The sequence below is a fragment of the Giraffa tippelskirchi genome, chromosome 1, assembly GCF_054371585.1.
Source record: "Giraffa tippelskirchi isolate mGirTip1 chromosome 1, T2T-mGirTip1v1.2.pri, whole genome shotgun sequence".
Lineage (NCBI taxonomy): Eukaryota > Metazoa > Chordata > Mammalia > Artiodactyla > Giraffidae > Giraffa > Giraffa tippelskirchi.
The window spans coordinates 98723758-98741760 of record NC_137275.1 but is presented as its reverse complement, the minus strand read 5'-3'; the positions used below and the strand labels follow the sequence as shown (position 1 = coordinate 98741760).

General features: G+C 38.5%; 1 protein-coding gene across 1 annotated transcript in view; it reads left to right on the top strand.

Moving 5' to 3' along the window:
* NDST4 (N-deacetylase and N-sulfotransferase 4) overlaps positions 1-18003 on the top strand; it is a 311607-nt gene that overhangs the window by 269356 nt on the left and 24248 nt on the right. The window contains exon 7 of the mRNA XM_081562786.1: positions 2404-2586. Within this exon, the coding sequence (XP_081418912.1) occupies positions 2404-2586 (183 nt within the window). The remainder of the gene's footprint in view (positions 1-2403; positions 2587-18003) is intronic.

Below are 18003 nucleotides of genomic sequence, written 5' to 3'. Positions count from 1 at the left end.
TTGAGTGCAACAGCATCATCTTTTAGAATTTGAAACAGCTCAACTGGAATTCCATCCCCTCCACTAGCTTTGTTTGCAGTGACCTTCCTAAGGCCCACTAGACTTTGCATTCCAGGATGTCTGGCTCTAGGTGAGTGATGACACCATCATGGTTATCTTGGTCATAAAGATCTTTATTGTATAGTTCTTCTGTATATTCTTGCCACCTCTTCTTAATATCAGTTGAAAAGGACATCTTCTTTGGTGTTAATCTAGAAGATCTTGTAGGTCTTCCTTGAACCATTCAACTTCACCTTCTTTGGCATTAGTGGTTGGGGCATAAACTTGGATTACTATGGTATTGAATGGTTTGCTTTGGAAATGAACAGAGATCATTCTGTTGTTTTTGAGATATCACCCAAGTATTGCATTTTGGACTCTTTTGTTGACTATGAGGGCTACTCCATTTCTTCTAAGGGATTCTTGTCCAAAGTAGTAAATATAATGATCATCTGAATTAAATTCGCCCATTTCGGTCAATTTTAGTTCACTGCTTCCTGAAATGTCGATGTTCACTCTTGCAATCTCCTGTTTGAGCACTTCCAATTTACCTTGATTCATGGACATAGCATTCCAGGTTCCTATACAGTATTGCTCCTTACAGCATCAGACTTTACTTCCATCACCAGTCACATCCACAACTAGGCTTTGCTTTGGCTTTGGCTCAGCCTCTTCATTCTTTCTGGAGCTATTTCTCCAGTGGCATATTGGGCACCTACTGACCTGGGGAGTTTAGCTTTCAGTGTCATCTTTTTGCCTTTCCATACTGTTCATGGGGTTCTCAAGGAAAGAATGCTGAAGTGATTTGCCATTCCCTTCTCCAGTGGACCGTGTTTTGTCAGAACTCTCCACCATGACCCGTCATCCTTGGGTGGCCCTACATGGCATGGCTCATAGTTTCATTGAGTTAGATAGTAACTCATACTTTAGATAGTAACCCAATAAAGCTCTATTACTTTTAAGGTGAAAGATGTCTTCCCTACATGATATTGCTCTTACTTTTCTCATGAAGTTAATGAAATAATTGTATTAGTTGTTTCAAAATATTTATATATGTAAATAATAAATAATAAAATGTATTTTTAAAATGCTTATATGTGTATTTGAGGTTGAGGAGCAAGTAAAAGTTTTGTTTATGGTAGAAAATGATGAGCTCCCTTTTTAATAAGTTGCATTTGTAATTTCTTCAGTTTAGACCAACATTATGCAAGTTCTCTTTTATTTGTGTTTTTTTTTCATTCCAGCTGCAATCCTTGATGAGTTGTATATAAGATTATATCTTTAATCACATTCAAATTTTTGTTGCTCTCTCAAGAGCAATCAATCTAGATTTTTACTTTTTTCTAGACTCCAATCCACAATACCCAAATGCTACAATATATTTAAAGTTAATCCTGAGGTAAGAAAAATTATAAAAAAAAGTAGTAAGTATGGAAGAGTAGTTGGCTAAAGGCAATTAATGTTTGGCTTTGCAAACATTAACAGTTTCTTTATTGCAGTAAAAATTCCTTATTAGATCACAAAAAGACAAGTTTTCTTTAGTTTGATTTCATTTCAACCCATATACACATACAGACTAAAAAAGTTCTGAAACAATTGTTTAATTTTAAAACTGATATGATTCTGGTTCTTTGCTAGTCTGGAAGTTATTAGATTATTGAATTTGATAGTGTTGATTCCACAATGGGGAAAAAGCTAATATGTAAAGTAACACTATACTTTTAATGAACAATGAGGTTGGCCTATCCTAATTTCAATTTTTATTTTTAGAGTGAGTTTAAGAGTGACTTTGAAATAGAAATCAGATGTGTGACTTTCTACCAGTATTAGTCTTTGCAAACTGCCATAACAAGACATCACAGACTGGGTGGTTTAAACAACATACATTTATTTTCTCAGTTTTTGAGGTTACAAGTCCATGATGGAGGTGCCAGAAAATTCAGTTTCTTCCTGACTTAAAGGCAACTACTTTCTGGCTGAGTTCCCAACTGGCCTCTCCTCTGTGCATTGCAGGAGGGAGGGAGAGAAAGGGAGAGACAGAGACAGAAAAGGAGAGAGGGAGGGGAAATGCACTGTGGCATCTGTTTTCTTATAAGGCCACCAGACCATCAGGTCAGGATCCTTATGACTTCATTTAAGCTGAATTACCTCCCTAAAGAACCTACCTCTGAATACAGTCACATTGGGAGTCACAGTTTCAACATATGAATGTGGAGGGCGGGACTACGATTCAGTCCCTAATACCACCTAAAATGATCATTGTACTTCTCATAAAATTCCATGTTTAGGTGAAGTTCTTCTTAGAGCTTCCATGCCACTTTTGAGCATATGCATATGATATTTCTGGTCATTTTTATTTTTCAGATCAGCATTTTCATGACCCATTTGTCAAACTATGGGAATGACCGCCTAGGGTTGTACACCTTTGTGAACCTGGCCAACTTCGTTCAGAGCTGGACCAACCTGAAACTGCGAACTCTGCCTCCAGTGCAACTAGCGCACAAGTACTTTGAGCTCTTCCCTGAGCAAAAAGATCCTCTCTGGCAGGTAACACTGAACATTCTTTCCTGGGGTGAAAGAAAAAAAAACTTGCAATTTGTGAGTACTGAATTGATGTTCGGAACTCTACTGGAAATACTATAGCCGGCATTTAACACAAACTTCTTTTTTATCCAGTAGTTGTATTCCCTTCAATGATGCTTTTTATTTGTTTTGTGGATTAAGTATTTGCGTGTGGGGTTTGTTTTTCTGGGGTTTTGTTTGTTGGTCAGTTGATTTGGAAGCTTTGCCTAGAGGATGTTGTTTCCTTGTTGGTATTTTCTCAGAGCGAATCGTTTTGACTTGCGTTGAGCGCGGCCACTAACTAGCAGGAAAACGGTTAGGTGTTAGATATCTAGAGTTGAGGCAGTCTGAGTGCAAGTTGGAAAAGAATTTCCAGACATAGAGTATTTCAGAAAGGAGGAAGTTTATTAAGAAAAAACAGCAGAGATAAAGGGGGCACTGCGAGCACAGTGGGCCAACAGCTCCTGACAGGCCAGGGGGAGTCAACAATTTTTGTGAGTTAATAGCCAATTGTTACAGCCTCAAGACAAAGGAAATTCCTGCTGGATGGTTGGCTTTAGGTGATTGGTCGGGGTGCTATAGCATGTTTGCTGAAGTGGGCATCTTTGCCTAACTGGGAGTTAGGGAGGTTGTTAGTGATGACCAGGGGGCTTTTGGTAACAGTTACAAAGGGGCTTAGTCAGCTTTGGAGGTGACCTTTGTTCTGGGCTCTGCTTCTGTGGCCTTGATGCAAGGCCTCGCCCCTGTGGCCCTGGGGCAGGACTTATCATCTAAGAAGATGGGCTTCCCAAGTGGCTCAGCAGAAAAGAACCTGTCTGCAACGCAGGAGCCACAGGAGACACGGGCTGATCCCGGGGTAGGGAAGATCCCTGGAGGAGGAAAGGGCAACCCACTCCAACATTGTTGCTGGGAAAATCCCATGGACAGAGGAGCCTGGTAGGAAGTCCACGGATAGGATTGCAAAGAGTCGGATACGACTGAGCAACTGACCACACAAGGCATATGTCTAGGAAGACAGAAATCAAGGGCCACCATAATCTAAATGCCTATAACTAGACCTTGATATGTATGTGTACTACACAGATAGTCTAAATAAAAAAGGGAAAGGCAATTTTTACTTCAAGCTCATACAGATTCTGTCTTTAATATGTCTTCATGGTTTTGTTTTTAAATTCAGTCTTTCACTAGGTCAGATCTATTGATAAAGAATTGTCAGTTTTAATTCAACTTTATGTGGGAGCCACTGAGACTCAGGGCATGAAAATGTAAACTAGCTGCTTCTTACCATTTATCTAGGAAAATGCTACCTTCTACTTTCTTGGTTCTTTATGCATCAGATTACATTGACCCACACAATCAATAAGCTGACTGCAGAGAACGGATCAGATGGTCCCCTGCTAAGTAGTCAGTAGAGGAGTAGCATCCTCATTAATGAGAAATCACTGTGAAACAGACTTTTTACCATTTCCTCTCCCTCTCTTGTGTTTCTCTTTATTCCATAATTTGTGTTACATGCCCTTTTGTGTCTATATGGTAAAGAAAATAAAAAAATCCTCCATATGTTTATTGAGCATCTCCTATGTATAAGGCAAGGCTAATTGCTCTAGAAAATTCAGAGATGAAAAAAATGCAGTGCTTTCTCTCAAAGTCAGTGGAACATTTTCCTGTTATTTTTATTCACTGTTACATATTTTAAAATCTGTTTTAAAACAGCTGCCATAAGTCATACTTTATTTTAATGATTTATTCAGCAGTTTAGTGTATATGTTAAGTAGACAGATAAATAAAGACATAGTTTTTATAGTGTGTATAGTCATATTACATAAATGTTGAATTTCATAAAGGCAAAATCTTGTGTCCCATAAATGGTAGTTAAAAGTGCTCACATACTTATAAAACTGATAAATCATTGATAGTAAATCAATTCTTCTCTCACATATTTTTATTTATAAGATATCTATAATTCATGGTACAGGAACAATAAAAAGTAGCCAACTTAACAAAGGTGATAGATGATCTAAAAAATGAGTCAGTGGCCCCAAACTCTACTATCTTCTTCAGAGGGAAAAACAAACGCTTTTTTAAATGAGAAATTTATATATCTTAATGCTGCATGAGTCTTTAAAACTAAATAATTGTGTTCACTGATAGTTTTCCATCTCAGTGACACTACTTTTTTTCTTTGGAAATGAGCATAATAAAAAACACATCAGCTCCAATAAAATTTGGTCAATATGATGGTTTTAAATTTGATGATCAAATGTTAGATATGAAATACTATGCTTGTTGAATGGGGGTATAAATGAAAATTAGAAAAAGAAAATAGCATTATTCCTTAGAGAACTGCATCACTTGGAAGACATAAGAACATATGCATACGCAAACAAAAAGACATATCAGTGTGACTCTTATAATTTTGAATAGCATCATAGAGGTAAATTCTTAGGGAGTTCTTAATAAATGATATAATTAATCAGAAAGGTATCAGTTCACAAATTTAAGTTTCTGTTTTCATTTATATTTCTATTATCAAAACATAGGTTATTATAAGAGTATTTAAATAATACTCAAGAGTAAATATTTAATAAAAATCTGTTTTATTACATGAATTATATTATTTATATGGCTACTTTTGACTCAAAAATGAAGTTGTAAACATTTCTTATTAACTAAAGTGCCATATGTTCTCAAATGTATTTAAGAAAGAAAACAAGGACTAGTAAGCAGAATTGCAGTTAAGTTGAACAGGGAATTATTCACATATATGAAATTTTGGACATGAGTTTGGGTGGGCTCCGGGAGTTGGTGATGGACAGGGAGGCCTGGTGGGGTACAGCTCATGGGGTCGCAAAGAGTCCGACACGACTGAGCGACTGAACTGAACTGATAAGATTTTGAGAACCATAGACTTATAGATGCAAAACTTTTCCAGTCATAAAGGGTATCCAGTGAATCACTGAAGTTGCTCAGTCGTGTCCAACTCTATGTGACCCCATGGGCTTTAGCTTACCAGGCTCCTCCATCTATGGAATTTTGCAGGCAAGAGTACTGGAGTGGGTTGCCATTTCCTTCTCCAGGAAGATATTCCCATCCCAAGAATCAAACCCAGGTCTCCCGCATTGCAGGCAGACACTTTACCGTCTGAGCCACCAGGAAAGCCAAAAAACTGCAAATGAGCTAGTGAAGATAAAGGGCATAATACTTTTGATTTCCTTTCTATGGTGGTTTTCTCTTCTTCTCATTTCATGTTTATACTGGCAAGCAAACAAAACAGCTATAAGCATTATCATTGTGTCCTTTATACAGCATCAATTTAATTTTACAAAATATATGTAAGCGTGAAATTGAAAGTGCTGCTCAGTCGTGTCTGACTGTTTGTAACCCCGTAGATTATAGCCTGTCAGATTACTCTGTCCATGGAATGTTCCAGGCAAGAATAGTGGAGCGGATAGCCATTCCCTTCTCCAGGGGTTGAACCCAGGTCTCCCACATTGCAGGCAGATTCTTTACCTGAGCCACAAGGGAAGCCCCACATGTAAGCATAACCAATACTAATTAAAAGTTTTAGAGTCCATTCATCACAACCCTACAGAGATAAGATCAATTAATATTATGTGTCTCTGTCATTACTATGCATTCTCTAATTTAAGTGTTGCAGATACTGTATTATCTTTATAAACATGCCTTCTTATTTAGTGCATTTCGCTTTTTAAAAGTCAACTGTTATCTTTCCTTATATTTTCAATTCACACTTTTTTATTGTCACAAATAAAAAGAAAATGTGCAAAATGATAATCTTAACAGCTATTTAATTTCCTTTGGTTCCTTATGTAGATTTTCATTAGCACCAACTAATATATATGTGAAAACTTCTTTGTCACCTGATTAAACAGTGCAATACGAATATCTGTCAATGGCCAGCAGGGAAAGTACAACACAGAATGTTCTTCCTTCACTGGAAGTGGATTCTTTTGAAGTTGTTTAATATGAGAATATGTACTGAGCACACAAGGAACTCTATCCCTAAAGCACATCCTCCTCAGTGTAGTCCCTGGTGTGTAAGATTCTTAAAATTATACTCATGGGTTTCTATTAATTCATGTCCCTTTTTGTTTGGGTGGAATAATCACTATAAAGCATAAAAGAATAAGGTTTCCTCTTTGTTTTTTTTAAACTCCCATTATAGAAACCAGAACCACAGCATGGAGGCAGCTGGAAGGTCAGCTCATTGCACATTCACTAATCGATGCTTTTAGGCTCTCAGGCTGTCAGGTTAGCTCAGTCTCAATCTCCAGTCAGTCACTCCAGCATCTCACTATCAATAAATGTGCCAAGCGTGATGTATTCCTGCTCGTCGTTGTGACCAAGGGAATGCTCAAAGAGCTGCAGCTCCTCTCTTTCCAGGCCAGTGTCTCTAAAAGTAAAGAAACAGGGGAACAAAGCCACAGGGTGCTAACCTTAGAGAATTAGCACCTTAGTTGATTCTCACTGGGAAATCATCTAACTGCCGCCTAGAAATGATGAGATCTGAATGTCTATGACATAAACAAATCACATGGTCTAGTGATACAAACACTCTAGATTCTATGAGTTGGTGCTGACATGGAGAATTAGGGATTGTAACAACAGGAGGCATTGGGGCATCTAGCTCAACCTATTCATTTTAGACACCTGAGGAGGTGCAATGTCTTGTTCTAAGTTACTTGGCTTATTAGGGACAAGTCTGAACTGAAGCTCAAGCTGCCTTATTATTCCTGGAACTCCAGTTTAGTCCCAACCACACCAAGATGGTAGTTTATGTTTAGAATAATAAATATACTTCTATCATTGACTGTCTGTGTAGAATGAAATATCAGGAATACCTTGTGACTTCAGAAGCACAGGATGGAGTACTCAGTGTGAATTTATGCAAACAATGCTTTTGAAATACCTGTATAATAAAAAGAAAGGTCTTTGCCTTCATTGAATTTACAAATCATTATAGCTCCTGGTTATGTGAACAAAATGACATCATAAATTTGTCTTCATATTTCCCCCCTTTTTTTTTTCACTCTGTACCTTATTTATGACTCTATTATTGCATTTACCATATGCTAGTGCAGACACTTGTGCTTGTCACATACCAGCTCATGCAAACCTTAAGGGGTAAGATGTTTGTAACCTAGAACCTAGCATAGTACCATAGCTACTGTCATTAAAATCTCACATATGTATAAGCAAACACAGAGGGTGTGTGTTTTTGTGTGCAAAAAAAAACCAATAACAGTGGCACACTTGTTTCTTGGTAAGAGTAGGCATATAATGGGACATAACCTTGAGAAGCACATGCAATCCAGTTAGGGAAGCTTTGTGAGCTGTCAGAGTAATTTGGGTTTGATAGGCAACAAGTGTGTTCTGAAGATGAGAGTGAAATACTTTTTTAAGTGTTGGCCAAAAGAGATTATACCAGAAGTTTTTGTTTGTTTGTTTGTTTCTGTGACAAATGAGAACAGGGAGGAGCTGAAGTTAGTTAATAATCTAGATATGAGAGAGGGAAGCCCTGAGTAGCTTCAAGGCTATGGAGGAAAAAGTGAGACCTTCAAAGAAAAAGTGTTAGAAATTGTTTGTGGGTGAGACCCTGAGATTAAAGGAACTCTGATATATAAGTAATTATCCCCATAGCTGGGGAGATAAGAGTTCTATAATTTCATAGTCTTCACTTTCATTTATTCATCTTTTAGCCTTTCCGGTGAAATAGCTAGAACAACTTTTATCACTTCACACTCAGAGCAGAGGCACAGACTTCAACATCATCTGATACATTTTTCCGAATCACCATGTGGATTTATGTGTTACAGTATTACATTTCTCTTCTTAATTCAGAATAGTATTTAAACCTTTCAGAAATTCTTCCCAAATACTCAGGTAATTCCTCATGATTTTAATTTTTTTAGTATTTTAGTTCTTTAGTTTACCATGAACCATTTCACTGTTTTGATCACACAAGGCTGTCAGACATTCTGACATCCAGAAATGGTGACATAAGTCATAGATTTTCCTTTTCCCGTCAATCAGTTGCAAATACAATCTTGTCAGGTGTCAAATTCTCCACACAAGTACCTTACTAAGGTTTCATCATGGAAAAACTACTTGCAGATAGCAAAAAAAAAAAAAAAACAACTTATAATACTTTCATACTTGATGAATCAAAATCATCATAACTATTTTGAAACCCTAATCCAAGTATAACAATAAAACCTGAATTTTTTGTGTGTACCCTATAGAAATGTCTGATAACTTTAATATACTGAAAGTGAAACATTGTATGAGACCAACCTATTAATAAGAGTTTAAAATACAGTTTCTTTCATTGAGTTGGTTATCTAGATTCCCTGATAGTATATTCATAAAACCATAAATAATAATATAAGGTATTGTATGCAAGAGTGTACAGTCACGTTTGAAGATACTCAGAGCTACAGAGTAAACCTGTCACTTTGCCCTGGGGTCAACTGTACTTTTGAGGATATTTCATGGGAAAATACAAATAGTGTGAACTTATTGAATAAAGATGGTGTAATATGATGAGGAATGCACAGGTGTTTAGGATAAATCAGAGATATTTTGTGCTTAAAGCAATTCTTATGGCACTATTACCATGATCCACACATGAACCACAGGCCTCCTTCACCAATCCCTCTCCCAGAGGCTGGCATTTATGCACCTCTGTAAATCAGACTGGGCTTCCCAGGTGATGCTAGTGATAAAGAACCCACTTGGGCTCATTTCCTGGGTCTGGAAGATCCTCTGGAGGAGGGCACAGCAACCCACTCCAGTGTTCTTGCCTGAAGAATCCCATGGACAGAGGAGCTTGGCGGGCTACAGTCCATAGGGCTGCAAAGAGTCAGACATGACTGAAGCGACTTAGCATGCAGGCACGAATCTGGGTACTTTGGTAGAAAAGTTTTCTGAATAAGAATCAGGATATTACACAGGAGTTCTGTGGAGAGGGCATTCATTATGGATCAGTGCACACAGAAAGGAAAAGCTTTTCCAAGGAGCTGATGGACTCTCTGGCTTATATGACGTGCAGGTAAAATTGAGTCTTTGCAAAGATGGTGTGTGTCTCAGAGTTTCTCCATAAGGATTTGCTAACTGAAGCACTGAGGATACATATCCCTAACCTATTAAAATTCTTCATCAGTGTACATGGATTGTATTAGGCTTAAATGACTTTGAGAGACAAAAAATTGAAAGTCACCAGCTTGTATAATGCAGACTTAGAAAAGAATTTTCTTTAAAGATGTGCGCATGGCAAAGCTTAGTAAGCAGAATAAAATTGAAAACAACACACCAAGATGGGAAGAAGCAGAAAAACTTGAGAAACAAAAACACCTTTTGTAGCATTCTCCTTTAAACAGTGAGGTCAGAATAGCAGAAAGCAAGCACAGGGAATGGACAGAAACCAATAACCTGGAAAAGTTTCTAAATTAACAAAATAATCCTTCTACCATGAGCACTGGGCAATTTTAATGTTTCAGCTATTAAGGTCTAGAGATCTCCTAGTTATCTGGAAAAGACACATGACCTGAGAGAGGATAATCAGTCCACTTGATAATTCCATGGTGTCCCTCTCAGGGAAGGGTGTGGAGAAGTGGTGAGCAGAACAAATTGTTAGTAGAGAAAAGGCAGGTAGGTTGGAATAACCAGATCTAATGAGAGCAAAAGTTATTTCCATCATTCTATAAAACATGAATTTCAGGATCAGGACAGTGGTGTGACTTTTTCAAAGTATGTGTCTCTAGCTTGATAGTAAATTTGAAATTTTTACTCAATTAGGGAAAATCTGACTGCTCATACCCTTCTTAGTAACATGATTTCATCAGAATGTACTGCCCTTTCTAAGTCTGGTTAATCATCTCAGGGAATCTTGTGTCCACTCTACCTGTATCTATCAAAAAGTAAATCTGCCTTACCTCATCATGTATTCCATGTACAAAAACTACCTGCATCCCGTTTACCTGTGTGAGAGATAGTTGCATGCATTTTAACTACGCTGGCACTGTTATCTTATACACTGCCCAAAGCAGCTTTAACTGAGTATTTTTTCAAAGTTTCAGCATATCTATAACGCTAGATACTAAAAACAGAAAATTACAGTGTGTAACAGTTTCAGATATGTAGGGAACAATCAGATAGGGATATAATTGCTTTATAAGTTTCTGATCTTTAGAATTAAAACAATAACAATGGAACAAAGTATGAATAAGTGCATGCAAATGCACCCCTTTTCTTATAATCATTGCAGAATCTTCTCCCCCTGCAACCCTCCTCTCATACACACACACACACACACACACACACACACACACACACACACACACACAATTTAACTGCAGAGACAACCCCAGCTTTGGATTTCAAATCTGAAACTAATGTCCTGTGTCACCTTCAGCAAGACCTAAATAAAACACCTTGCATCTCAGCTTCCTCAGCTATAAAGAAGGGATAATAATATCTGTCTTGCCAGGTTGCTTTGAGGATTAGAAATAATCTATATCAAGCAAGTGCCTGGAATATAGACGGTGATCAATAAAAGTTAGAAATTATGTTAGCTGTTATTCAGACAATAAAAGGAGAGTCAGAGTAGGAAAAGTCTAAACAAGCATTTTCAGAATATAAAATAGGAAATGCAAACATCTTGTTCTTAAAGCTGTGATTAACAGAGACAAGAAAGAACATACCAAGAAAAGAGATGAAAGAAGAAATATAGACATCCCAATAGCCCTAAAATAGTCTAACATAGAAGGAATGCAGTTAGAAATAAAGTCTGTCCAGACCAATGTATACAAATGCCGCCAATTGTAAGATACCTGCAGGAAAAACTGAAGTAGTTAGTATAAATTGAATTAATAGTAAAAACATTTGGGACAACAAGTATTGTAACATCTTGCCAGTGTGCCAGTGTGTTAGTAGCTCAGCTGTGTCCAACTTTTTGTGACCCCATGGACTATAGCCGGCCAGGCTCCTCTGTCCATGGAATTCTCCAGGCAAGAATACTCTCCAGGAGTGGGTTGCCATTCCCTTCTCCAAGGAATCTTCCCAACCCAGATATCGAACACAGGTCTCCTGCATTGCGGGCAGATTCTTTACCTTCTGAGCCACCAGGAAAGCCCACTTTAGCACTAGGTAATTTTATTTTAGTTTACTCCCATCAGTGTTATTTCCTGGGAAAGTACAACTAAAATAACTAGTGTCTTGTCTACCAAAATGAGTGTTTATCCATGTTCTGTGTGTAAGAGTCAAACTCTTTCCAAGTCTTACATTATCAATCTGCCTGTTTCTGTGAAAGTTTTGTTTCACCAGTTTTGCATGCAGAAATTTGAATGGCAAAGCCATGTATATTGTGATAAAGAAGAAAAGAGGTTTAGTCAAACATACAGAACCAAGAGAGATCTCACAAAAGATTTTGACTTTCAACAGTGGCACTGAAAAATCAATCAGTTTGCTCATCCACTTTGTAAGCATAGGGAAACCATTTGAGCAAATGAACTGAACACCTATTCTGAGATTTGTTCTTTGTTGAGTTATATATGGTGAAATGCAATAAGAATAGGTAGTTGACACTATTTTCCTATCGCTTAATATCTAAAATATAGTAGAAAACTAAATTTCTTTGCAAATGATGCAGTTAAATGATAATACAAGGAACATAAAGATTAAGTTCTACAGTGATCATATGAATAAATAGCAAGAAATAGCTTCTGGGGCCACCATGAAGAACATCATTGGTGACTGAATTTTTTTTTGGGTGTTTGAGAAGTAAAGCATCTACACAGTTTATATTACATTAGTTCTCAAACATGTATCAAAACCTGCCTATGCTTATACCAAATGTTTATGGTGCCCATCCTATCACAGTTAATCAATCATTCAGTCCATAATTATCAAGCAACTCTTATGTATTAGAGTGCAGCAATCAAGAAGACAGAGGTCTCCTCTGCAGAGAACTTACATTCTAGTTGAATATAATTATTGGAAATATAACCAACTATTAGTATGCATATTACATACTATTACCAGAAACACACACTTGAATTAAATAATTCTGGGTACTGAAATGCAGTGAAGGAAATATGACAGGAAGCTCTTACAGAGAGACAGAAATGGGAGGAAGAGCTTTGGTTCTAGTCATCTCTGGCTTGAGGTGATACTTGAGTTGAGCCCTGAATGACAACAAGTGCTAAAATAATGAATTGGATGAGTTGCAGTAGCCAAATAGAATATCTCAAAATAGGATGAGAGGAGATTTTGGGGGAGAATGGATACATGTATATGTATGCTGAGTCCCTTTGCTGTTCAGCTGAAACTACCATAACGTTGTTAATCCGTTATACTCCAATACAAAATTAAAAGCTTTTTAAAAAATAAATTAAAATAAAATAGTATTTTTAAAAAGCCATCTGAGCAAGCAGTAAAAATACCTAGATTATGTTTAAATATAATACAATGTGAAGAAAGAATATCCAGAAATAAACTGAATTAGTATTATATAGGAGTCTTTGCATCATTTGGTAGAATAGCCTAAATAGCTTCAAGTTTGCCTGAAGAAACTTCAAGCTGTTTCCTTATCAGGTATATTTGACTATATTTAAATTTAGAAGAATCAAGGGATTATTTACATTGTGTGCATGCTCAGTCACTCAGTCGTGTCTGACTCTATGACCCCATAGACTATAGCCCACCAGGCTCCTCTGTCCATGTAATTTTTCAGGCAAGCATACTGGAGTGAGTTGCCATTTTTTTCTCCAGGGGATCCTCCCGACCCAGGGATCGAACTTGTGAGTCCTGTGTCTCCTGCATTGGCAGGTGGATTCTTTACCATTGCACCACCTTGGAAGCCCTTTAAGTATAATAAATGTGAAAAAAAAAAAAAGAATATACATAAATAAACTGAATTAGGGTAATATAAGAGTCTTTGCATCATCTGGTAGAAGAGTCCATAGCTTCAAGTTTGCCTGTATCTCATGCGTCCCAGAGGTCTAGCCATCCAACTCTGAGAAGGGGCAGTCACCTTAGTTGCTGGTGCTTCTAACAAGGACCAGGAAGTCAGATCTCAGGATGAATATCTGCAATAAGCCAGTCCATCAGCAAGCGTAATCTCTTTCTGCTGCTCCAGTTGCCTAACTAATCTGAACAAAGGGAAAAAAAGAGTTTATCAGAGATTACAGAATAAACTTTCCAGGTGATGCTAGTGGTAAAGAACCTGCCTGCCAATGCAGGAGACGTAATAGAGGTGGGTTTGATCCCTGGATTGGGCAGATCTCCTGAAGTAGGAAATGGCAACCTGGTTCAGTATTCTTGCCTGGAAAATCCCATGGACAGAGGAGCCTGGTGGGTTACAGTCCAGGGGGTTGCGAAGAGTTGGACACGACTGAGCCACTGAACCCACAGAATAAGCACTTTCTTTTATAGAGCACAATTTAATGTTTTTTAATATATTAACTCATTTAGTGTTCTCAATAACTGTGCCAGGTAAACAATATCAATCATTATTTAATGGATAAGAAACCTGAAGTCCAGAGAGTTTGGGGAAATTGCTTAAGACACAGGCCATCTCCCTCCTGAGCTCACACTCTTAACTACAGAGCTCTGCTGCCCCACCAAAATAAATTCAAGAGATTATGAAATATAGTCTCTAGCTGGGAAGCCAGAGACTAAACAAAATAGTGATGTTCTGTTACTAAAGGAAGAAAAGGAGACAAGATAGTTTAGCCTTCTCTGCTATAGTGGAAATTATGTTCAAAGAGTTAAGCTGAAATTAGACTATGGAGAATTTGAGATTGAATACTAAATAAAAAGATTGCAGAAAATAGAAACACTAGTAAAAATAAAATAAATTTCAATTATTATGTAAAATAGATAAGAACTATTGAGCTTATTGGCTTGTAATTAACTCCTTTATCACAGTTTCTATATATGAATTCATCAAGAAATTCAAGATGTATGGGCTAACCTTTTGCAAGGCAAATTCTCACTAATTGCATACATAACTGGCGTTTTTGTATTGCACTCCACTCTTGTTCCAATGAAAGATGTCGATGGAAAATGCATCAATTCTGTGATAGGGATCTGGTTCAATGATTTGTTGAGGAAACACTTTCAGGAAAAGCTTATAAGAGAAAATGTGGAACAGGAAAAAGCAGAGCACGATGTAGTCTTAGAAAAGTCAGGCCTCGACTGGTTCTGCAGGGAGAGAGCTAATCACACAAATTGTCTGACCTTGAAGCAAGCTGGTCAGGCTGTTACATCCCTGAATCAGTCAATCACTGGACACGGGCCACCTCTGGAAAGTGGCAAGGAGACGCAAAACTTTCTGTCATGTGGCTTCTATTTGATCAAGGCAGTACTCAGTCTCCCCAGCTGGTCAGAAATAGAGTGTTTCCTTCAGTGGAAGAAAAGGCATTCAACCTCTACCACTGCCCCATCCACACCTTGTACCACAAAGCTATACTTGCTTCTCATAGTATACTCACTCACCCAGGCACGATTTTTCCACAGTTGTGAATATAATTCCTGGGGAAATCTATAAGAGGAAGGTCATTAGGAGAAACTGCAGACTCATTGCTGCAGACAATTCCAAAGCTGAAACCAATGCATATTTTCTCCATATTCTCCTACCTCTGTATCCCCTACGCTGGCTTTCCACCACCAGTGCGTAGCAGTTCTGCTGGTATGGAAGGCTGACCCGGTATGTCAAATAGTTTCAGGACCAACTTCAGTAGCCGGAGCTTTAGTTTGTCCCACTAATTCTTTTCTTGTAATTTTCTCCAGGAATTAAGACAGAGGAAGGTTATGCCTGGATAAAGATAACTTAACGTATGAAGAACTGTACCAAAAAGATCTTCATGACCCAGTTAATCATTATGGTGTGATCACTCACCTAGAGCCAGACATCCTGGAATGTGAAGTCAAGTGGGCCTTAGGAAGCATCACTACAAACAAAACTAGTGGAGGTGATGGAATTCCAGTTGAGCTATCTCAAATCCTAAAAGATGATGCTGTGAAAGTCCGGCATTCAATATGTCAGCAAATTTGGAAAACTCAGCAGTGGCCACAGGATTGGAAAAGGTCAGTTTTCGTTCCAATCCCAAAGAAAGGCAATGCCAAAGAATGCTCAAACTACCGCACAATTGCACTCATCTCACATGCTAGTAAAGTAATGCTCAAAATTCTCCAAGCCAGGCTTCAGCAATACGTGAACCGTGAACTTCCAGATGTTCAAGCTGGTTTTAGAAAAGACAGAGGAACCAGAGATCAAATTGCCAACATCCTCTGGATCATCGAAAAAGCAAGAGAGTTCCAGAAAAACATCTATTTCTGCTTTATTGACTATGCCAAAGCCTTTGACTGTGTGGATCACAATAAACTGTGGACAATTCTTCAAGGGATGGGAATACCAGACCACCTGACCTGTCTCTTGAGAAACCTGTATGCAGGTCAGGAAGCAACAGTTAGAACTGGACATGGAACAACAGACTGGTTCCAAATAGGAAAAGGAGTACGTCAAGGCTGTATATTGTCACCCTGCTTATTTAACTTATATGCAGAGTACATCATGAGAAAAACTGGGCTGGAGGAAGCACAAGCTGGAATCAAGATTGCTGGGAGAAATATCAATAACCTCAGATATGCAGATGACACCACCCTTATGGCAGAAAGTGAAGAAGAACTAAAGAGCCTCTTGATAAAAGTGAAAGAGGAGAGTTAAAAAGTTGGCTTAAGGCTCAACATTCAGAAAACTAAGACCATGGCATCCGGTCCCATCACTTCATGGCAGATAGATGGGGAAATAGTGGAAACAGTGGCTGACTTTATTTTTTGCGAGGCTCCAAAATCACTGGTGATGGTGATTGCAGCCATGAAATTAAAAGACGCTTACTACTTGGAAGGAAAGTTATGACCAACCTAGACAGCATATTAAAAAGCAGAGACATTACTTCGCCAACAAAGGTCCGTCTAGTCAAGGCTATGGTTTTTCCAGTAGTCATGTATGGATGTGAGATTTGGACTATAAAGAAAGCTGAGCACTGAAGAATTGATGCTTTTGAACTGTGGTGTTGGAGAAGACTCTTGAGAGTCCCTTGGACTGCAAGGAGATCCAACTAGTCTATCCTAAAGGAGATCAGTCCTGGGTGTTCACTGGAAGGACTGATGTTGAAGCTGAAACTCCAATCCTTTGGCCACCTGATGCAAAGAGCTGACTCATTTGAAAAGACCCTGATGCTGCGAAAGATTGAGGGCAGGAGGAAAAGGGGACGACAGAGGATGAGATGGTTGGATGACATCACTGACTCAATGGACATGAGTTTGGGTATGCTCCGGGAGTTGGTGATGGACAGAGAGGCCTGGAGTGCTGTGGTTCATGGGGTCGCAAAGAGTCAGACATGACTGAAGTGACTGAACTGAACTGAACTGAACTTATGAAGTATACTGTGTTAAAATCTGGTATGGTACCCAACCTAGCCATAATCAGGCTGTGGTGGCCATGCTTTCTCAATTAGAGTTGAGATAGAAGTATCAGCAAGTAACTTAGTGATTTGTATGCCAAGGATATTTCTCCCTGTATAGTAGTGGTTCTACTTATGGTGATCATGGTCAATTGCCCCTGTGAGGATTGTAATTCATTTCCATGCCTGCTGGTCTACCTACACAAGGAGTCCAAAGTGAATGGACACAAGCTGCAGCATTTAGGTGGTGATCCTCTTCCTTGGCCTCCTGTTTGGAACCATCCCTCCTCTGAGAACCAGAGCTTCTAGACCCACAGACTTTAAAGTTGTAGTATGGAAAGCACAAATTCTCCAAGTAAGCCACTGCAAATGATGGTGAATGGGTCTACTCCTACATCCACTCCTTAATTCCTGGACACAACTATACTACCATTTGGAGACACAGAACCAACCAATAGCTTTTAATTTAAGATGTATGGTGTGTATCTAAAAGCTGGTACTTCAACTACCTCTTTCATGTGGTCTTTCACCCCTCTGTCAGGTCAGCATCTCTGGATAGTGAGGCATGATAAGACCAGTGACTTCCATGGGCAGAAACCTGCTATCACACTCCCTTTGTCAAGAGTTATTCCCTTTACCCCAGGCAATATTATGTGAGCTACCATATCAGCGAGTTAGACATTCCTTGAGGCCTTGCATAGTGATGATGGCCAAGGCTATGTAAACTGAGAGAAGCAAATTCGTACTCTGAATATGTTCCAGCTGGCATCAGGATGAGTCACTGCCCTTTTCAGGAAGGCTATGTCCAACATAATCAATTTTCTACCAAGTGGTAGGAGAATGCTCTTTCTGGAACTTAGAAGTGGTCTCCTACTGACAGGTCAGGTACTCGGCAGTGGCTGTAACTAAAGCA